General features: G+C 43.8%; 2 protein-coding genes across 7 annotated transcripts; both read left to right on the top strand.

The window, feature by feature from the left end:
* The first annotated feature begins 10 nt into the window (after positions 1 to 10).
* phactr4b (phosphatase and actin regulator 4b) lies at positions 11 to 16,213 on the top strand. Of its 4 annotated transcripts, none has more exons than XM_085918454.1 (15): positions 11 to 503; positions 3,994 to 4,114; positions 4,202 to 4,246; positions 8,697 to 8,867; positions 8,946 to 9,026; positions 9,358 to 9,837; positions 10,426 to 10,764; positions 12,274 to 12,799; positions 12,893 to 13,188; positions 13,416 to 13,614; positions 13,783 to 13,838; positions 14,167 to 14,228; positions 14,313 to 14,450; positions 14,530 to 14,606; positions 14,685 to 16,213. In XM_085918454.1, the coding sequence occupies exons 3-15, from the start codon at positions 4,234 to 4,236 to the stop codon at positions 14,698 to 14,700; spliced, it is 2,454 nt and encodes an 817-aa protein (XP_085774580.1). In that variant the 5' UTR covers positions 11 to 503; positions 3,994 to 4,114; positions 4,202 to 4,233; the 3' UTR covers positions 14,701 to 16,213. The 4 variants fall into 4 exon arrangements, with proteins under 4 accessions (XP_085774580.1, XP_085774579.1, XP_085774581.1 ...); XM_085918453.1 differs by having other exon boundaries at positions 498 to 642; XM_085918455.1 differs by lacking the exon at positions 11 to 503 and adding an exon at positions 1,422 to 1,556.
* Positions 16,214 to 16,640: 427 nt separating this feature from the next.
* On the top strand, positions 16,641 to 20,793 carry rcc1 (regulator of chromosome condensation 1). Of its 3 annotated transcripts, none has more exons than XM_085919374.1 (10): positions 16,641 to 16,787; positions 17,385 to 17,478; positions 17,645 to 17,832; positions 17,930 to 18,109; positions 19,100 to 19,196; positions 19,266 to 19,388; positions 19,464 to 19,604; positions 19,689 to 19,808; positions 19,876 to 20,028; positions 20,101 to 20,793. In XM_085919374.1, exons 2-10 carry the CDS (start codon positions 17,418 to 17,420, stop codon positions 20,274 to 20,276), a joined length of 1,239 nt encoding a protein of 412 aa, XP_085775500.1. In that variant the 5' UTR covers positions 16,641 to 16,787; positions 17,385 to 17,417; the 3' UTR covers positions 20,277 to 20,793. The 3 variants fall into 3 exon arrangements, with proteins under 3 accessions (XP_085775500.1, XP_085775501.1, XP_085775502.1); XM_085919375.1 differs by lacking the exon at positions 16,641 to 16,787 and adding an exon at positions 16,847 to 16,871; XM_085919376.1 differs by lacking the exon at positions 16,641 to 16,787 and adding an exon at positions 16,991 to 17,143.
* The last annotated feature ends 2,037 nt before the right edge of the window (positions 20,794 to 22,830 follow it).

Genomic DNA, 22,830 nt, shown 5'->3' with positions numbered 1-22,830 from the left:
CAGAAGAGATGTGGCGTTTCCATAGAATAACTGCCCTTAACCTCGATTAAATATAATCATTTAGTTCTAAAACGCTCGACAATCAACCATCTAAAAACACTCAAATGCCAATATTGGTATATTTTAAAACACTTTATTAGTTTGTAATATATATAAGAGCACAATAGCTGTCCGGAGAATACAATATTGGTCTGAAACGATACCAAATCGAACTGAATGGCGTCGATCTATTTTGGGTGGAATTGGGCCTACAACATTCCTGTAATTTGCGAAAGGTGTAGTCGAGAAAAACACCTTGACGCTCGAGTGACTACCCAAGCTAGGAAGTTGGCTAACAATCCCCCACCCTCTTTCCAACCCGGATCGCTGGCTGCCTTGCATTGTACTGTGGGTAGTGTAGTGTTTACACCAAAGAGACGAAGCGTTTTACAGCGCCTACGCAAGCGCCACAGCCTCCGTCGTGGACTACCGGGACCAACATGCCCAGCTCGGGATGGCTTCCGGTAAGTGCAAAGTGTTTGGACTTTGGGGTTTTTGGGAGTATTTGAAGTGGGTGAAAGTGTCCTTTGGTGGAATGTCCTGCCCGATATTTTGACTTTGGCTGTAATTTAGGGGGAAAGAAAAAGGAGGCGGAAAAAGAAGGTAGGTCACCGGCGAGTGCTTTGTGTACGGTTGTTTTGGAGGCTGGGTAATAACCTAAATTGGCCGATCGGTTACGAGACAACCTCGTCTCACCATTAGACATTCAAAAAGCGACATTATTTGTGTACTTGTGGCTTATTTTTCTTCGCTGTAAAACCGCAGTAAAACTTAACATAGTTATTTTGAGGGGTTAACGGCTTGTACACACGCCTTTAATTAAAATTCACACATTGCATGCGCAAAAGCGTCCACACACAACAAAGGGTGCACGATGATGTGTGTGTGTGTGATATATGGGGCGATTTATTAGTCTGATCAATAGTTGCAATGAGATTCGTGTGATTTTTTTGGGCAAATTTGAATGATCGATATTGGATATTTCGCCGCAAGGCCTCGGGTCGCGGCGACCTGTTTACTAGCCACCAGTAGGCTACAACGCCAAGCGTAAATGTTTATTTATTTAGACAACTCCGAATGTACTGCATATTTCAGGAGTTGAGAGTCAAATTTCAGATTATGAATATCGAATCAAGACACGATTTGAAGTACCGTGTGTTTGCGCACACTCTCCTGGTTTGTTCGTGGGGAAAGTCAAACCTGTCGGTTGAAATGATTCTGCAGAGACAGACATGTTGAGTCAGGTCATTGCTGCCCTCAACGCGTTCTTGGAATAATTACCTGCGTGCGTTTTACTTTGAAAAGCTTGCCGGATCTTTTCGTTTTTTTCCTCTTCCTTTGGCTTGACTGGTCATTGTCATTCGCGTTTAGTAGCATTGCAAGCCCACTTGGCGCGAGGATCTTTGGCCGGGGGACGTAGGTCGATACCGGAAGCTCTTCTGCACAACTTCGCTTGACAGCCGGAGTTAAGGGTTGTTTCATTCCCAACTCGCTTTTAAATCTTGTTATCCAAGCAGGTAATTGTGTATCTTGTCGCCGAAATAAACCAGCCACGTCGTTGTGTTTGTAAAGTAACACGCTAGTAAAAGCTAATCAGCTGTCATGGCCTGTCTTTCAAAGTGTCCACTCTATCATACATTGATTTGTTCGTTTATTCGTTCCAATATTGTATTTTAAGGGCACGGCTACATAATGAATGTCATTTTGAATTTATCATTTGGTTGATTTAATGTAAACGTGCCGTAAGGTATAATAAGTTGATAGTGCATGTGTTGTTTCATTGTATCTAGTGGCTACGCCTGTTCTTGGGTTTTTATATCATCCACTATTCCAGCAACATTTTCCCCCCTGGTTTAATGTTCCTCTGGCCTAATAGTTCCCGAAGTCAATTTGCCCCTCAGAGAAAATGTCTATTGGAACTGAAGCTCTTTCCATCCATTTCCAATTGGACGTTCCTCTGTAATGGGCCATTAAGAGGGAGCTATGACGGGTGAGCTGTCAGCAGGGCTTGATTGATTCCTACGGATAAGATTTAGCCAAGATTTCTAATTTAAAAAGCTCAATCGCTTCTCGCCTCTAGGCAGTCGGTCAAATGTAAAGACGCAGTGGAACCTCAGATTTTGTGATGAGTCTGTGCCAAAAGTTCAACTGAACCTAGTATGAACACAGAAGTGACATATCCCATAGGAAATAATGTAAATCCAATTAATCTGTTCCGCATGCTCAAAATATGTAGAGTAACTATTATAGTTTAATAACCAGCATAGGTGAAATATACTGCACTTTTATTGATAATGAAGAATCTTGCACTGAGTTTGATAGCGGGTGTGTTGTATGTGATTTGGAATAGACCCATTGGAAACTCCATGCTGCTTTTGTGATTGTATGAGAAGCATGTCGGGTTTTTTGGAGCTCATCTAAACTGGATAAGCATGTTCCCTTGAAAATGTAAGGTGCAACAACAGCTCCCACATTTCAGTGATTGAATGTGAAAATGTGGGAAATGTGAATTTTCTTTAAGTACAGCTTTGAATGAACAAAAAAAAAAAAGGCCTTCCACTGAACTGTTTGCCTCTTTTTGTTCTGCATTGCAGTTGTGTAGGAGCTGCATCAATAATGATGGGGACAAAATTGACTCATGAATTTTCTGCCTTGAGAAACGTTACCAGAGCTGTCACTTAACGCTTCACACCCATCACACCCACCCAAGTGCTGGTGCTGACATTGTCACATATCTAATTATCTCATTGACTGACTGACACTTGTAATAATATTCGGCAAAAAATGGACAGATGGCAGGTCTTTTGTTATACTTCCTATGTGCCAATTCGGCTCGAGTCTCTGTACTTAAAAAAAAAAAAAAAAATCAAGCCTATATTATGTGGAAAATGCCGACAAGTTGGTCAGATGATATTTTAAGTCACTGGGGCTAAATTGTGAGGCTACATTGCGCGATTTGACGATGGGCCAGACTGTAATGCAAGTGAAGCTACGCTGATGAAGAAATGTTGAACAAAGCACAGAGGAGTATTTTTTTGGGCTCCTGATGAAAGTGGGCCGCTGGTCCCTGCGGCACATATTTCTTTTCTGGGACGGGACCAGGCGATGACGCTCACCTGACCCTGATAGGAAACATCCTCATCCATTCTTTTCTTTAATGGGTGATGGCCAGATACTGCTGGATGCAACTTCCCATCTATTCTATTTTCTCAATCAGCTGTTCACCGCTTCATGGTATTTACTCAGAGGTTAAATATCATTTAGTAGCGCTCAGAGAGTGTAGATGATGATTTTTCCTTCTCTGGGTCGGTGGCCTTTGCGCCCAAATCCCGAGCCCCGGGAGTGTGAAAGCGGTTCTGCTATTTAGGGATGGCATAGCCGAGCCAGCTGCTGCCATTTCCTCTTTGTCGTAATTGAATTAACACAAGTGGTAGTGGTGAGGGTGTGTTCGCTCCACAGATGGCTGCTTATATCGTCACCGCTTTAGGGATCCGTTTGTTATGTATGCTTATTGCGTGCCCGATTGCCTTTTATCTGCCTGGTGACCTCGTTTGTGGATTCTTAACTTTACTCCTCTCGAATAGATGAAAACAAAAAGGGACCTTCTCCACCGAAACGTATGAAAAGCTTCATGTTGTGTTTTCTCGGCGTCAGCACTATAAATAAATCAAGATGTGTCATTTTTTTCCCTGCCCTGATTGTTTTGTTCTAATGCAATCTCCAGTTTGTTTTTGTAGATAGATGAGTCATTTTAGTCTTATTTCCCTTTGCTGACAATTAACGTTGCCTTCTTTTCAGTCAGTAGACAGTAAATATTGAAGAAGTGGCAAACCCTGCTTCCGTTTTACCACCTCTTAACATACAGATTGTTTTGAATGTCAAAAGAAATACCCATTTATTTGTAATTCTCATCATCTGGCACACTTTTGATATCATTTGCTTCTCTTTGTCAAGGGAGATGAAATGGAGAGAAGCGCAATTGTCTCTTTGCTGGCAACCTGACGGGGGGGAAAAAAAAATTCAATATTGCTGCTGAGAAAATCTGCCATCCCCCCCACTCATGACTTTCTGCTGTGTAAGTTCACGCTTTTCCTTTTATTACATTTCTGCAAACAATCCTGCCCCCTGTCTAATTGAAAATTCCTGTATGTTGGTTTTTCAGGAACTTAGGATCGGTGCGCCTCAAAATCTGTGATGGAAAATCGCGGTGAGTACCGAGATGGATGTTGAGGTTTTGTTAAGTGACTTGTTAATATTGCAAGAAAAAAAAGAAAAAAAGCTGTAGAGCCACTCATATATCCGTTGTTTATGAGGTCTGTCGAGCTTGCGGACAGTTTATGAGCCACTCAGGGACACATCGTCTGTGGTGTGGCTCCATTTGTTCTTTTGCTCGACTTTAGTGTGGTGTCATCGCTGGAGGCCCGTGTCGTTTGAAGTTCATTCGTATTGATTCAAGGGTGGCTTCTAGAAACTAAGATCAAGTTTGTAAAATATGTTTAAGGAGTACATTTAAAAAAAATATTTTTTTTTAAAATCAGCTTAGTAAAACTGTTTCTTTCAGTTCCGTCCTGACCAGTGACTTTGATAAATAACTTCCCGCTGCCACTTCACAGTAAAATTTGTGCAGTTTGTCTTGCGCAAGCACATTTGCAGCGAATGACTCACAGCTTCAAAGAATGCACACCTATATCTGTTCGTGCACGCGTATGTTTACAACATAAACCTGCTTCGGCTAGAGTCGAGCCCCGTCTGTTATCCAGGTCAGGCCAACAGGTTCTGGGCTCATGCGGATTGGCTCAGCTCTTTCTGGAAGCTGGCCCGCCGTGGAGTCTGTATGTGGGGCACTGAAAGAGAAAAGGAACACTGTTGAGCACATACACACACACACACACACACACACACACACACACACACACACACACACACACACACACACACACACCATCTTTTAGTAACAGCTGAGATGCAGCCCAACACAAAACGCCATCCAGGCATAATGACACAGCTCGCTGCTTAGGGAGTCCTGTGAGGTTTTCTGAAGACACTCAAAGCTCGGAGGAAATTAGTCCACATTCTTGGAGACTACTGCCCCCCCCATCCCCTTCTCCTTAGCAGTCTTGTCTTTGTGCAGTTTCTTTAGTAAACATTGCAAGTAAGTTAAGCTAATTCTGTTAATGGTAGTCATGAGACGTTTGGAGATTTTTTTGATAAAGTGGCCTTGGGTGTAATGAGAGGGCTGAGCAGGATGGTAAACACTCTGCTTGATGACAGACAGAACGCTAGATGGAAGGTAAACAGCATTTGGAAGTTTAGCTTTTATTGTATTTCGTCTCATTTCTGCGGGACAGGTGTGGTTGTTTATGAATTCATGTTGGTTGACAATGACCAAGTAGGTCAAACCCAAGGCGCAGGGGTCAGATCCGGCCCGCCATGACATTTTTTTCGGCCCGCGAAAGCAAATGATCCTGGCTAAAATCTGTACCAACATTTTTAATTTGCATGTGCAATAAATGATAATGTTGAGATTTTTCAAGATTTGTTTGTAATTTGAACAGTAATTGAAAAAACATTATTTCTGATTTCAAAACTAGTAATCCATCCGTTTGTTGTGTATATGTATTAATATGAGCAAATTAAACATTCATTTATTTATTTTTGTCCAGGAGCGTCGTTTTGATTCACTGATTTGGCCAGACTAAAGAACTGGCTGGAATGTGGGACTCCTACATCACAGACACACACACACACACACACACACACACACACACACACACACACACCTATCTTTTGTGGTTTATTGCATCCACTGCCCTACATACTGTCACACACTCACCCCGCCAAAAACATAACTCAGCTTTCCCAGGAATGGTTGGCATCTTTCACTGAGTACTGACCTGCGCTATGAGCCAATAAGGGGAGGGTCAGTCATGGAGAGGGAGTCCAGCTCCTGCAGGGAGGGGAGGACTTTAAGAAGATTGAAAGAGGGAGGGGTGTGAGGCGAGTACTGAAAGGAATTGAGGAAGGGTAGACAACAGGAGTACAGAGAGGAAGAAAGAACTTGAGCTTAGGGAGACTGGAGGACGTTTGTTGAAGTCAGGTGCGACGTCACGTTCGTCCAGGTTGCACACATTTGAAGTCGGGGACAGGTGGAGGCCCCACAGGGGGCTAGATCATGGGACAGAGTCTCCGTGTGGAGATCCCAGCTCAGGAATCACTCCAACGTAACAATGGCGGTGAGTTTCTGCACTCTGTGTATGTTCTTCATTTCCGGACGCAAATTTGTGACTTTTTTTTTGTGTAGTTGGTGCGGAGAGAGAACTTATGATTAGTTTTTCAGAAGGAAGTACAATCTCGGTCTCGCTCTCGGTTTCCCCTTCACGTTACCACCACAAGGAATGTTAAATCACTGGGATCACGTGGAGGAATGTCAGCTGTGTTTTCATGTTGTTGTTGTGCGCATGTGTTGCACTCTTTATTTAAAATGTTAACGTGACATTTAGCTAATGACATGAAGTAAAAATATCCTTTAATGGGGGCTCATTCAGGTTTTTTTTCATAGTTCAAATACTACATTGTGGTAACATTTGTCTGCTCTGATATCATATTAACTTAAAGCTCCGGAACTGGCAATAATGACGTTAATCGTCACAAGCATCTCTACCAGTGGCGATTAATTCTGTTTGGTCGTTACGTAAGTGATCCAGACGGATTGGCCATCAGATCGGCTAAAAGCGGAGTCCCCCCCCTCTCCCCCTCTCAAGCGGCAATCTAATGTGATCACATGCTCACCTGACTGAGCTGTCATGACTCATGGAAGCGTGAGGTCAGCGGGAAATCGAACCTCCCCGGCGGTTGTTTCAGCGACCAGTGGGCGTGGCTTCCCACACTCGCACGCCCCCGTGTTTCCTGACTCCAGCGCCTTATCTCTCCGCAGCTTCTGATTACACAGCACGACAGCCAGAACTGTTGTGTGTTGTTTTTTTTTTTGTTTTTTTTTGGACGGATGCGTTATACACGGGCTGGACGCTATGAATGTGTTAACAGGCGGCGGTAATGAGCTTGATGGAGTGAGTGAGTGAGTGTCACAGAATTGGACCTGGCAGAGCGCCGTGAACTTTGCCTGTGTTATGGTTTTTGAAGGGAAGAGGTTGTCTTTGTTCTTTCACAGAATCAGGGTGGAGTGCCGTTTCCTCCTTGTGTTTCCAGGCTGTGTTTCCCTTCACTCATCTACTTTTTGTGCCCCCCCCCGCCATTTCCAGTCTCACGCTCGTTCAAGCCAAGCCTGCTTTTCACACAAAAACAAAGCTGCTCCATCGGATGGAAAATTACATTTGCACTTGTTTTTAGTGGGATGATTTAATCAGCAGCATTTTGAAGCTTTAAGTGCTTGTCTTCAAAGGATTTCATCTTTCTCTAATGGATGCTTACTCCATGGACTGAGCCTATCGTCACCTCTGCAGTGGCGTGGTGTGCGCTGGCCTGGCACAGCCTGCTTTTTTCCCTCCCGCTCGACTGGCTTCAGCTGAGCCGCTACGACTGCGGTCGGCCGTGTGACAAACGTTTGGACCCACAGGGCAACCGCAACCATTTATTGAGATGTTATGGCAGCCGGTACAATGCAAATATAAGTTGGACTTCCACATCCCTTTGAAACTTCTGACATTTTCTTCTGTGGTGATTCTACTGTTTTGAGACATCCACTCATTTGAATTTGGGATCCATGGCATGCTGTTTTAAAACTCGCTATTATGGAAGCTGGACACTTAACAGCCATTTTCCAGGTAGAGGTATCTCTTACCATTTTGAGATAAAAAAAAATATCTCTAAAGATTTATTAAATGGTGTTTATAATATCTTTGTGGTAGTTATCATATGCTTGTTTATTACTGTCTACTTTACTCACTAAGGCTCATCTCATCTTTGATGTAATTCTAGTTTGTTGAACCAAATACTGAATACATATAACATTCTCTTTTTGGCCGTCATCTGTTGAGAAGAAAATACAGGAACCCCCTCTTCCTCCTCCATTTTCATTGTTAGCCTTTCTCGTTCCAACTCATACCTTGTGTGGTTTGTGTAATATCCAGCCACGCTGTTTTGAATTGGACAACTAAAACCCAGGCCATCTTGCAGAACTTAGCCGGTAGCGTTTTTGTGGAAAATGGCTGTTTTAATACTTAGTACTGTAATCCACATCAGCATTTGAAGATTTACATTGTTGGAAACTGACTGTGAGGTATTAGTGCTGCCAAAACGTCGAGTATGGGTGAACATTTAACCTTCTGTCGTCAATCGTCTTATTTTGATTATAAAGTTAATTTTTAACTGCTCCTTCCAAAATGATGCAGTGCGCAACATAAGTCAGTCATCGGCGCTGACATAATCCAGGTGTGTACTTTATTTCTCGATTGAGGCAGTGAGGGCTGGAAAACTGATAAGGTACTAGTCTCCGCCACACCAAGGAATGTTTGTGAACTCTCGTTGAACGTCAAGAGTCGGAGCGCTCCTGTTCACGAGCTCTCGACATCGGCCCTGCCAAAGCACACTCGGTCCTCGAGACCACTGAGCTAAAGAAAATAACGGTCTTGACTGTTTGCGCTCTTTGCGTTGTATTCTTTTGCCTGCTAACTTGTATCACATTCTTGCTTTTATTTCAGATGATGAAAGTGAGAAGCACCAAAGCACGATGGCGGGGGAGACAAACAGCACGGGGGGGAGCACGCCTCCCCAAAAACGCAAGGGCAAGTTCTCTAGTCTGGGCAAGATCTTCAAGCCGTGGAAGTGGCGTAAGAAGAAAAGCAGCGAGAAATTCAAAGAAGCTTCAGACGGTTGGTGCTTTTGAAAACTGCTTTGTTGAACACGGATCTGAGAAATGAAGCCCGCCGTTTCTATTTGTCGAGACGCAGAACTGGAGAGAAAGATGTCGACGAGACGTACTCGGCAAGAGCTTATAGAACAAGGAGTGCTGAAAGAAGTTCCAGACAATGGTACAAATTCTCTGATTCATCTGATCTTTGCATCCACGCCGAGGCTGTCGCACCCACACGTTCGACTTAAGTGAAGTCATGAGCGCATTATGGCGGGAACGTTGTCCTCCCATCTCGCCGGAGACCGATTTAGTAAAAATCAAATGCCCTTTTCACCTTGCTTTGCTGCCTTGTTTTGAAAAGTAGTGTAATATCTGAGAAAGTGGAACAAATGGTGCCCTGCAGTGCAGCAATGTGGCCTGTCAACTTTCATTATTATGCCTATCCATGTTCTATTTTTTTCCCCTGAAAGTCAAATGAAAGAAAGACTGCCATTTTGTCCCTCCTTCAGATGCCGACGGGGCGGCACAAAGCCTTAAGCAGCCATTTGTGAAGAATGGCCACACTCTGCCTGTAAGCGGAGGTGCCGGAAGGAGCAACCAGGGGCGACTACACTCCGATTCAGACTTTCGGATAAACCCTACTTGGCTAACCCATTCGGACGAGCATCGAGGCCGATCTCCCCCAGATGGAGAACGCCGGAGAGTTTCGGGCTCCAGGGGTGAGGAAGGGCAGAGAGGAAGCGGAGTCGGAGCGCCTCGTGGGCACGGGGAGACAGAGTGGAAGTCTAACACGGCGTGGCAAGGACAGAGTCACAATCAGATGGATGAGGGCAGAACCAGCGGGCACTTTCACCCGGAAGATGGACAGAGGAGGTCCGGGCTGCAGAAAGCCCCCTCAGAGGACGGGAGGAGGAGTCGAGCGCCCGACGTCGATTGGAAGCCGACGCTCCCCCGACATGCGTCTGCTGAAGAGGGAAGAGCCCGTAGAGGTGAGTCACTTATGTTATCTCGCATTCTTCCTGGAAAGGAATGGAGAAGTTTTTAAACAATGACATCATGCATACATTTTAACGGCACGCTAGCATGCTGCTGTCCTCTCGGCGAGAGACAAGCTCCCTGGAGTCCTGCTCCATCTTCTTATTAAGGAACATTGGGGAATAGCGCGTTCCTCTCGTCTCCTTTCCTCATTAATGTGGCACAATCACTCTACTCTTCGTTGCCCTTTAATGCGAACGCTCCAAAGAGTGGCGAAGCCGTTAAATCCTCTCTTAAGACAGACATACTTAAATGGGCAACCAGTGTCACTTCTCCTAATTTTCACTGATCTAAATCTTCAAGGGTAGACAGAGGCTCCCTCTTTAAATAAATACAGTTCAACAAAATGTGTTGTGTTTAGTGTGCGGTAATTGCAGCCACCTACACCGTTTATCGTCGCCGCCGATGATGCGATTCTAAATCAAGTGCAATCATGCTAAGAGTAGTGAAACGGCTCATTGCTGTGTCGCTCAACATTTTCTGCTCATTTTTAAAAAAAAAATGGTTTCCAAATAGGATTGATGATGTCTTTGTTTTTATAGAGTCAGACAGCCATTTTGTCCCAGACCCTGAAGCACTGAAGGACACTCTCCGCGAACCTCTGCCGCCTAAACAATCCGTCCTGCCTCCAAAATGGTTGATAAGCTCCACGCCTGAACCAGGCAGCGAGGGGCCATCTCGCAGCTCATCCAACCACGCCTCGGCCCTGTACTCATCCTCCTCCGCCTCCTCGAGTAGCGCACCCAAGACTACAAGGAACGTGTCGGCGGCCGCACAGCCGCCGTCTTCATCCGCAGTCTCGTCGTCGGGAACTCAGGGCATCAAGCAGCCGCCTCAGCCGCCGCCCAAGCCGGTGAACAGAGGCAACTCCGGCATGCTGGGTAAGCTTTACATGGAATGACTTGATCAAATTTAGCAAAAGTTAGGAATGTCCCTGATGATCCCTCGGATGGCAAACATTTTGAAAGTGGCTCACTCCTTGCCTCAATGGATCTTAACATTTGGTTGTTGTTTTTCCGCGAATTGTCTTTGGAATGTGAATGTCGACTTTGATTCATGTTGTGAATCTTGATAATGATGATTCAACTTGGTGCGTTTTGGTATTGCGTGTGCGTGGGCAACTTTTCTGGCATGATGAAGGTGTGAGATGGTTTTTTTTTGTTTTTGGAGGACTTTACCAGATGCACATTGCTCTTTAGTTGACTTGGACAAATAGAAAACCATCTGTCTTACTTTCTAACAATACTGAGAGAAATGAAAACAAATGTTTATTCCAGATGCTGATAGTATTGCTGTCATTTTAAAATAGTGTCTAAACATCCCTCGGTAGTCCGCACACAAACACCCCGAGCTGAAGGCCTCCATCTCCTCCTTGTTAGTCTCCGCCCTACAGGGTGGAGAACACGCACAGCTTCCGCTCTACTGGTCCTGCTGGAAGCGAGAGTGCGAGTATGATGTCTATCTGTCCCTGCCCGTCTACCTGTGCCGGCGGGCTGGAGGCCTGCGCTCAGGTAAAAAGGATCTGTAAGCAGAGCGCCCCCCCCCCCCCCCCCCAACCGTGTCTGCATTCTTCATCGTATGGCGTCTTTTCTGGCCGTCCACATATTTTCTTCTCGTCACTTTCAATGTGATATCCACAAGTTGCATGGCCATTTTGAGCAGACGCTGTGTGCGCTATTTGCTTCGTATACATAAGAGGCTGTCGTAAGTTGAGCGTATTTAGTTTGTTACTCTACTTTGGCATGTGAATGAGTGTGAGCCTTTAGCAGGTCCGTGGCCTGCCTGCAATGCATCAATGGAATTTGAAGGATGTAATCCGCTCAACTCTGCTGCTTCAATGGGATGGATATGAATGAATGGACCAGAAGGACTGCAGTTGACTTGAGATCATCTGGCTCGACGCATGCTCACAATCTGCTCACACTCACCACGGCGCTGATCAAACAAACACAACTTTGAGGACTTAGGATGAATATACAGTTGTAAAAAAATGTGCATGTCACTTGTGAGTGCATCTGAGCTGCTTGTCCACGAGGTTTTTGTCCGACACTCGGTTTGGCTGCGTTGAGCATGCAGGCTGTTTTTTTTTTTGTCTTCTCCATCGCTCTTGACGCGGGCTCACATGTTGCACACTAGCGTGTCAGCTCAATGTGTGCATCCGTGTTGACACAGTTATGTGATGTCTTTCTCTGGAAGCATTCATGTTCAGTCAGACATGTAATTCCAGTTGCTAATTTGTATTCTGTCCAATTGAATGTTGCCGATGTTTACAGCTGAAGAAGCATGTGCTTTCATTCCACGTTAGCACAAGAATGAAACAAAGGCCGGGACGCTCACTTCCTGGCCTAAGAGGGTTTAGGATTCAACATTAATGGTGCCTTTCTTCTCAGGAGACCTCAACCAAGGTGCCGGCGGTGCCAGTATTGTCCCAGCGAAGCCCTCCCCGCCCATGCCTCCAAAGAGAACCACCCCAGTCACCAAACGCAACACGGACGACTCGTCAGCCTCAAGCCATGCCCTCACGCCCTCGCCGCTTTCTCTGGAGGACCACGGCTCTGTGAGCTTCCAGCTGCCTCCTCCTCCCTCATCCCCTCCGCTTCCGTCGCACATACCGCCTTCTCCACCCCGACAACACCCGCACCCCCACCAACTTCATCATCAACACTCTTACCCGCACCCAGTGCCCCAGCCTATACCGATTTTGTTCGATCCCCCGAGTCCCGTCCATGAGTCACCCCAGCGCCCGGCGCCTGTCCCACTCCACATCATGATCCAGCGAGCTCTGTCCAGTCCCGGTCCTGTTCACCCCAACCCAGACGGCTCACAACGTGCTCACACATTGCTCTTTGAAACGCCTCCAGACTACCAAGCAGAACGAGGTCGCCCACTTCCTGTCAGCATCCAGCCACTCAAACTGTAAGTTCTTCGGTGTTGCCCAAAAAAAAAGGAGCTCATCCATCTTTATGCTGTATGTATGAAAGCTGGTTAAACACTTTTCTTTCCCGCTAGATCTGAAGATGACTACTCCGAAGAGGAGGACGATGACGAGGAAGAGGAGGAGTACGACGGCGAGATACCTCAGCCTAAACTGGAGCCACGGAGTCGCCGCGGCTTGGTTGTCGATGCTGGAGTTTGCGTCATCCCTGGTGGGGAAAATAGCGACGAGGAGGAAGAGGAGAATGACGACGACGACGATGATGAGGAGGAGGAGGATGAAGAGCACGGCACTCGCGGAGAAGATAGTGACTCAGATGGTCCTGTGCCTTTTAAAGAGCAAGAATCGGATGAGGACGATGAGCCACTGAGTAAGCGTCGTCCTATCTTTGTGATCTCCAAGGGCACGTTAATGTACAGTTGATGGAAAGCATGCTTATAAAAGATAGCACATGCATTACTGCCACCTTCAGGACTGGAGTGGAACAAGAACCTCAAACCGCGCTAAAAATTAGAGACAGCATTTTTACACACGCGTCAGCCATCTTAAATGATATAAACAATAAATCATTAATGCCACACTTTATCTGTTGTCCAGGTGCCCTGGCCAGCAAAGTGAAGAGGAAAGACACACTTGCTCTAAAGCTTAGCAGCCGTCCCTCTGCACCTGACAGGGACAGATTTGTCCAGGAGCTGAGCACCGGAGATGACGAGCTCCTGAGACAGTCTAACCTCACCTGGCAGAGCAGAGAGCAATGGGAGGCCATTCGCACGCAGATAGGCACTGCGCTGACAAGGTAAAAAGCCACATTGGAACACTTTAATGCTTTTTTTGTGTGAGTGAACAATTTGGAATGAAAGGTTCTAAAATCTTCTGGTCTATTTATGTCCTGTTACAAAGCAATGAAATTGTTTAAAAATAGAACCTTTTTTTTTTTTTTTTTTTTTTTCTTCCCCCCCATCAGACGTCTTAGCCAGAGACCCACTGCCGAGGAGCTTGAGCAAAGAAACATCCTTCAACGTGAGTATCGACTTGTAGTTTCCTGTATTACTAACTTCAGATAACGCTACACAGTACAAAACAGATATTCCAACGAAATTTTGTCACTCCCATTTCGTTTCTATATACCACTGAAATTTCATTATTTAACTCATTTGCATACTTCTAAAACATCGCTTCATAACACTCTGACATTGTTATGTACAACATCAGTGAAGGAGGAGGTTTGAAAACCAGTAGAACTGAATGCAAGCTAATTTTGTGAGCTGCCTTTGTCTGCACATCAAGCCAGGCATGAAGAGCGTCTTAAAAAAAACAACCTCTTTTGTCGTCTGATTCTTTGTCACAGCCAAAAATCAAGCGGACAGACAAGCAGAGGTTCGAGAGATTAAGCGAAGACTGACCAGAAAGGTGAGCGCCCTGATGTATTTGACTGACCCGATGTGTCCAATCCTATATTTTCTGCCCATTGAACCGGAATCATATTTCTTGTAGCTGAGTCAAAGACCCACAGTTGCAGAACTACAGGCCAGAAAAATTTTGCGCTTCCACGAGTACGTGGAGGTCACCGACGCCCAAGACTACGACCGCAGGGCAGACAAGCCGTGGACCAAGCTGACACCTGCCGATAAGGTATTCACTCATCATTTTTTTTAATCGTCTTTGTGTTCAATGTGACTAAGAATGCTTTGTTACGTGATCTTTCTTCTAGGCAGCCATCCGGAAAGAGCTTAACGATTATAAAAGCACCGAAATGGAGGTTCACGAAGAGAGCAAAATCTACACAAGGTAAGATTTTTATTTTAAAGTCGCTTTAAACTCAAAATGGTTTTTTTTTTTTTTTACATCTGTTCTGTTTCCTTTTAGGTATCACCGGCCTTAGCGTCCACCGTCTTCAGCTGGTAAAAGAAGCACTTAAAAGTCTCAGCGGCAAGCAGCCGCTGACTATGCAGACAAAATCGGCCCTCTCTCATTTCCTGAATGTACTGTACAATTTTATCAGGGACAGCCTGGAACTGACTAGAGACAATGCTTCTCGCTCCCCCACCCACCACCCCCTCTCCATCACCCTCACAGAATTGGTTTCGGTGAACAGGTGGTGGGAGAAGATGCAGTATTTATCCCAGACAACAGGGGGAACCACGTGCCAACCAAACGGAGACATTTGCAAAGGACCGGGCTTCAACCACCCCCCCCACCCCCTCCCTCTGCTATAATGTGGTGTCCTCAGGGACCTGGATCTAGTTTTATCTCTTTAAAGCGGCCTCATTCTGTGTTGCCTTTTTCTTTACCGTTTGTGGAAACGCTAACACATTCATCTTGTTAATGTGAGAACATAAAGTAATAATAGCTGACAAAAAAATGGTCATTGCTCGTAAGCCACACAATAATAATTGAGACGCATGGCGATCGTGCGTGTGGACTGGAGGATGAAGACTGGGATATTCTGTTTTAGGATCGGACATCTCTGGGATATTGTGTGTTTTATATTAACTGTACAGATTGCTCTTATAATATCTTAGAATGAAACTCGGAAAGATCTAATTACAAAACGTGTTATGCACAAGATATTTTATATCACGATTTTGATCACATACGTAGGGACGGCTTTTTGTTTTGGAGATTTTTTTCGGCTTGCCTGTATTTAAAGTTGTGTTGTGAGGTGGCCATTTAAGCGTGACTCTTTAGAAATAGAAGAGATGGTGCAGGTTAAGATGCTGTCGGTGAATTTGTGTGCCAATGTACCCAATGCCTAGGAAAAAAAAAAATAGGATATTGGTGTTCATATCAACTCTTTCTGAAATCTGCATGAGCCAACAAAAATCCTGGTGTCAGTGGATCGGGAAAATCTCAAATTCATTTATACTTTTCTATGAGTTTTGTACTACCCTTTAATCACACACGCAAAGCATTTCTTGGAGCCATTTTGTATAAGTTCGTGCCGGTATTGTCGACCAAGAACCTAATGCAAGTTACTGTGACAGAGCAGGGGTTTATCAAAAATATCAGAAAATGTATGAACGGTGAACAGGGGATCATTTTGGCTGGAACCTTTTATCTGCGACTGTTTTATTTTCTAGTATCGTCTGGCCAGTAGCTTACAGGGTTCTCTATTCCGTGTACAGGTGGATTGTAGGTTTCACTGATGCTTGTGTATATCTTGTCTTCTTTTTATTTGAAAAGAAATTTTAAATAAAGTATTATAGGTTGCTATTTTTTAAAGCACAGAATGTTAGTTTCTAATTAAATGCTACAAGAATGGGAATGAATATGTACCCTCTCTGTAAAGCTAAAGTTCATTTTTAATTGAATGTGAAGATGTATGGACTGATAGTAGTGTTTGTTTTGATTGTACATAGTGACCTCTGGATCTAATTAAAAATCTTACAGCTTGACCCTTTTGTGCAATGATTCAGCAATTAAATCACAGTTAGTGTTCTCTGTGACCTTCCTCTGTCAAGCGGAAAGTAGGAACTTGGTGACACCTGGTGTGGGGAAGAGGAAGTAAAGTAAAAAGTATTTTTTAATATGTTCTTTGCACCAACGTCGAAAAACAGCGTTCAGATTATTGCATTTATGGAATATGACGAGCATATAATGCAACTCCATACAGATCCAGTTTAACAGGTCTCATGAATCCAGTCTTAGATATTAATTTTTAAAAATCGTAACAGGGTTGACTGTGCTGTGCAGCACTTTAAAACCTGTGTGGAAAAACCTTCCATGACTCTTTAATATCCTTAAATGTAGTTTGCGACTTGAATTGCTTCAATATTAAAACCACCGTTGTGGAATGACTGACTGGAACTGCGGAGATTTAAAGTGTCCCTGTCTCTTTAAGAAGGCGGAGCGTCTAAATCACGTCCGAAGTTATCGCGAGAGTATTCACCCCGCTAGAACCGGTAGTCAGCTGCGTGTTGTGCATGTGCATGCTAGTTTCTAGCCTGAACATACTTGCACTAATCCCAGGTTTGTAAATTTAACACATGATTTAGTTTAGCGTAGAGTTTAGCACAAGTACAACGATGAAGGTGGTTTAGTTAAGCGGTTAAGTTAAGTCTCAAACCTTCCTGAATCTCACGTTCAAGCCGCTAACTAAACCTAGCAGTTTTTGGATGTACCATGTGTAGCTGTGCTGAAAATACATTTTGGCGTCCAACATTTGTTTTGTTTGATAGTTTTCAGCTATTTAAATTACAATATTTGAACTTCGTCGTTTTTTGACCCACTTTTAGAATGTGATTAGTCACTGGACGCTTACTCGAGGCTACATTAGCTTTGGAACGCGCGCAGAAGTTGCCAACGCACTGTAATGCTCTGTCAAGGTTAGAATCTTGCAGTCTGTAGAAGTAAGCGCAGGCATCCAGTCTACATGCATTAACGGAGTAATAACTTCTATTAAAATCGCGTTTGAATTCAAACAAGACTTTTACATTTACATGCTAATGAGCAGGAACGGAGCAAGCGCAGATTTGGGTTACGGATGTGACAAAAAGTTGAGATTGTGCCAAAGAACATTTTACATGAATACAATAAGCGCCTCTCTTTATGTATCTGTCATTATAGGATTCAAGTGATACTCTCCTAACCATTAAAAAGATGTCTCCTAAGAGGAAGTCACAGGCAATTGAAGAGGAGAACAATACAAAGAAAGTCAAAGGTAATGGTTTGATCAAGTCAGTCATACTAACTCATCATTAAGTAACTAGTTATGTATGAGTAGGTCAGTACCATGTGAATTTGGGGGGGGGGGGGGGGGGGTGCTGGGTTGGTGTATTTACAGACTAGAAATTTCATACACGTTTAAACTGATTATGATTTTACAGTTTACCACAGGAGTCATGGCAAGGAGGCGGGCCACGTTCTTGTTTTGGGTCAGGGTGATGTCGGACAGCTGGGCTTAGGAGAGCACGTGATTGAAAGGAAAAAGCCCGCTCTGGTGCCCCTACCTGAGAAAATAGTGCAGGTGGTCGCCGGGGGCATGCACACTGTGTGCCTCAGTGAGACTGGCATGGTAAGTCATAGCTTACGCATTATTTAGTGCCTTTCAAGTCATCTAAAATGATGCATTTCAAAAGAATCTCAAGAAACACTTAAGTTTTTCCTCTTAGGTTTACACTTTTGGCTGCAATGATGAAAAGGCTCTTGGTCGGGACACAAAAGAGGAGGGGTCTGAAATGACTCCCGGGAAAGTTGTGCTCGAGGAGAAAGTGGTCCAGGTGTCAGCAGGAGACAGCCACACTGCTGCACTAACCGAGGAAGGAACCGTATACGTGTGGGGAACTTTCAGGGTCAGTTGTCTTACTTTTTCCTCCTATGCCTCGAAGATTGGTTAAATGTGTAGAGATGTGAATTTTTTTTGCCATTTGTCACACATCTCAGAATACAAAACAAAAGCGATATTGCGTGAGGGCTATTGATTGCAAAAATGTACTGTTTATTTATTTACGAGCGGATGCATCCTTTTGGTTTTCTTTGACTAATTCTCGAGCGCATCGCCAATGAAATGCATCAGAATTAACAGGCGTTTTTAATTACTAGGCGTTGACAGTATTGTTGAATTTCCATCTGGGTCTAAATCCATCTTCGAAAAATCCACAATTGTCACCTTCCTGCATATTGTTTGCAAGGAAAGCTCCAACACTTCCACCTCAAGCTGTCAAGCTGTCACATCTTGAGTCTCCTGAGCCGTTGTTAGCTTTTCACCTTTTGCAGCCCCTTAGCTGACACACACAAATAACGTGATGCAATTCCTTGGGCTTATTTAAAACGTTGCGATTAAAGCATTTGAAGATCAGGAGGCAGAAATTCATCAAGTTAAAGTACAGTTTTAACTAGTTGAATCTTACTGGGTTGTTTTTATCTCTCCGGTCCTTACCTGTGTCACTGTTTTTTCTTTGGGGTTGTTTTTCTCGTCATTGCATTTTCATTAATATAGTACTCAGTGGCACACTGGTAATTACATCTCTATTATCCCTGCCCACCTCTGGCATTCCAGCTCCCTTTATTAAGACTGGAGAAGATTTCCCCGAAGAAGCCTCACTTAGTGCTTGAAGTACACAGCATAGGAATTGTTTAATCAGCACTTGTATGTCTAATCCGATTGGTTGATACGAATGTGTACATATTTAAAAATTCAAGCCATGGTAGCTGGTTTTTCTGGGGGGGGGGACTTGATTTGTTTTTGTATTATGATGTATATTGTCACTCGAGAAGCCAATGGCATGTTGGTATTTTAATATCTTCCTGTGCATTGTGTAATATTTCTCCTTTCCCCACAGGATAGTAATGGCGTTATAGGTCTCCTGGATCCTTTGAAAACAAGCGACGTTCCAACTAAAGTTCCCTTGACAGAAGCTGTCGTGAAAGTTGTATCAGGTAGCGACGAGTCGCGCGACCAACACATCCTTTCGCCAGAGTTTTTAAAATCCATTTGTGTTTTGGCAGGTAACGACCATCTTGTATTGGTGACCATAGAGGGAAATCTCTACACGTCAGGCACTGCTGAGCAGGGGCAGCTAGGAAGGGTGCCTGAGCAGTTTTCAAATCGGGGAGGCAGGAAAGGCCTCGGTGAGTCGCAAGACCCGGCAACTTTTGTGATAGTCGTCGGCTATGCTAATCCAGTCGCCGTTGGTCTGTTTGTAGATCGTCTGTTGACTCCTCAGATGGTCAAAGTGAAAGGGAAAGTCCACTTTGTGGACGCTTTTTGCGGGGCTTACTTCACATTTGGTTTGTCCAAAGACGGACACATTTATGGATTTGGCCTCTCCAACTATCAACAGTTGGGTAAGTGTCCTGCTATCTGAATCGATGTGGCGTCGCTTCTCCAGCAGCTACAAGTTGTCTCTTGTATATTATTCCTGCATCCAGGAACCAAAAGCTCAAAGATGTATTTTGTCCCCGTGAAACTGACCTGCTTCAAAAATTCAACCTCCACCTGGGTTGATTTCTCCGGAGGACAACATCACACGGTCTGCCTCAACTCGGAAGGTAAAAGGAAGGATTCGTTCAGGAGCTATTGCTCGCGCAGAATCTAAATCGGCAGATCTTTCAACAGGACAGGTGTACAGCCTGGGTAGAGCCGAATATGGACGCCTTGGCCTCGGCGAACAAGCCGAAGAGAAAAGCGAACCCACACCCGTCAGTGGGATTGAACCAGCTAGCAGAGTGACGTGCGGGGCATCCGTCAGCTATGCGGTCACCAAAGATGGTGAGAAATGCTTCCAGATCTTCAATTGGAGTCCTCGTTTGCTTAGAAATGCCTAACGTCGGCCTCCTCTAGGGTCTGCGTACGCTTGGGGAATGGGCACCAATTTACAACTCGGCACAGGCCAGGAGGACGACGAGTGGAGCCCTGTGAAAATGACCGGCAAGCAGCTGGAAAACTGCACAGTTCTGATGGTGTCCAGTGGAGGGCAGCACACAGTCCTTTTGGTCAAAGACAATCAGGAAAGTTGATGAGCCTCTCAGGTGTGTAATGATGCTTCAGCCCGGTTCACTGTGCCTGAAATCGAGGAAGATCATTGTCTTGTTGTGGCTCCGTCATGGCAGAGTAGAAGAGCTAAGTGGCCGCCTTTTGTGATGTGCCTAATATGGTGGTGGACACTTTCAGTATGTCATGATAGATATGAATACAAAGCTATTTTTTTAAAACCATATTCCTTTGGTGCGTTTTCAATAATAATACACACACAAAAAAGTCATTAGTATGACTGTGAGCTGATAGGTTAAGTTTGACTGTATGTGTACATAAGAGCCTTTTTAATTAGGCCCAGACTGGACTTTTAAAGAATGCCTTTTATTTCTTTGGTTTAGAGCAATAATTGCATGGTGTTTGGTTTAGACAAGACATTTATGCCGATTAAGTCTGTCGAGCTGCTGTCCAGAGAAAATACTCAAAATGTTTTCAATGAAATCGGGTCACTGTTTTGTATTTTGCTATTGTTCCTGTCTGAGAATAAATTCAATCATATTACGTTTTTTGGGGAATCCTTATACTTTTCTACTTTGTGTTTATTTTTTCTAACATGCAGATGAAACTTATTGAACTTGCTCGTAACGCTTTGAAACATTCCTAAAGCTAGTTTCAAATGATTCGGCTCAAAGTGCAAGCATATTGGGGAATCGGAAAATATGTTTCCAGATGACCCTGTTTGTCTTCCTGGTTCTGGACCTCCTGTCTGCCAGATGGTCTGCTGACTTGTACTCGCCCGTGTAGGACAGATGCCTTCTACTGATCTCATGATGTAACCTCAAAGTCGCCCACTGATGTATGTGCCAACGTACTGCGTGGTGCCAAGAGTCATTACGTGCAACCTTCTGCTCTGACATAGTCTTCATCACGACCAGTCGGTGACTCATAACCCCTGGCAAACCTGATGGAATCACCACTCAAGGAGGGACACTAATGTTTCTGGAGAGAAAAAAAAAAAAAGAATGTCCCATATTTTTTTCAATTCAAACTGCTACCCTTTTGGCTTTAAGACACCTTAAAAATTCTAACACAAAAAAACAGTTGAAGTTACAAATGAATCAAATTGGCATAAATTATGGCTCCAACATGAGAGAATTACCAAATCTATTTTGAAATTGTAAAATACCAGCCAGGAGTGTCTTAAGTACAAACAAAATGGCTAAGTTGTAAAAGGTAAGTGCCGCCGTAAATCAGAGAAAAACTTTCTTGGTGAAAATGCACCAGAACATTGTTCCTGGCATAATAAAGCCGAGGAAAAGGTCATTATGGCAATCGGCTATGTCTTTTAAAGCTGAAGCTAAGCCTAGCGCATGCATTCACTTGCATCATTTTGATTTGTGTCTTTGTCCTCCACTGTGCATCTTTAATGAGCTTGTCAGCCTGCAAGTTGGGATGTGTTTCCAACAAGACAAGGTGAGCCATATCCTGCTGCTTTTTTTTTCTTCTTGCATTTTAATCAAATTGTCATTTGGTAATCAGCCGTCCATCAATAATTTGAATGTTTGTTGACAATGTGCTTTTTTTTCCTCACTCTACCATAGCAGGGAATGTATTAAACATACTGCTGTTTTATTTTTCAGTTGAAAATTGCTTTTTAAATGTGTGTGGGAAGAAAATTTTGCTTTTCCTCAAACTTAATTATTAATTATAGATATATATTTTATATATATATATTTTTTTTTGTTGTTGCACAAAACAGAAAAAGTGATTTCATTGCTGATTGATTCATTTAAAGTTGTCAAGTGTAAAGTACACAAAAGCAGATGTACGCACTGACTCAATTTTAAATGTTTAAATTTGTTGATGAAAGAAAAACCCTCGTGCCACTGCTGCTTGGTGCATTTTTCTTCCATCTTTCCAGTTGCTATGCAACTTAGATCATAATGTTTTAAAATGAACTATGGGCTGTCTGCGTCTTCAAATATATGCAGCTATATTTATGAAGTCAGGCACGCCTGCCACAATTTCCAAGGGAGCCATTGTCAGACACAAAAGATATTTCTCTGCTCTGGGGCTACCATACATTATTGTTATTGTCAGTATTAATATGTCAATTATAAACCTGCCTGCAGTGAAAATCTTATTCATTTTTAATATCCTGTCCGTAAATACTGACCCCAGAGTAGGTAAAATGTCAAAAACAAATGTAGAAAGGGGAAAAAGATTTTTTATTTATTTTTTTTGGTTATGTCTTGTTTTTCTGAAGCCCGTGTTCGTGGCTTGAATTGCTCCTTCCAGTGTTGTGGCAGGTGAATATATCTTTGAGATTTACTATTACAAAAAAAAAAGAAAGAAATTCTGTCTGTGTATGAGATGACACACTTTGTGGTAAATGCTTTGAGTGCTTGCCTGTTGCCATGGCATGTGGACGAGAGCATCGGTTGTACTCGCAGCTCGCGTGGACTTGTGCGTGTGTCCTGGAAAGCAAATAGGACATTATTAGCAAATGAATTTCTCCGAAGCCTGCACTTATTGAGATACTTATGCTCGAGCGCCTACGGACCATATTCGTAATCACTGCAGATTGCTTCGATATAT

Source organism: Syngnathus leptorhynchus, chromosome 8 (genome assembly GCF_054491065.1).
Source record: "Syngnathus leptorhynchus isolate UIUO chromosome 8, UIUO_Slep, whole genome shotgun sequence".
In the NCBI taxonomy this organism is placed as follows: domain Eukaryota; kingdom Metazoa; phylum Chordata; class Actinopteri; order Syngnathiformes; family Syngnathidae; genus Syngnathus; species Syngnathus leptorhynchus.
Note: the sequence above shows the minus strand (reverse complement) of the source record. Positions and strands in the feature narration are given on the sequence as shown.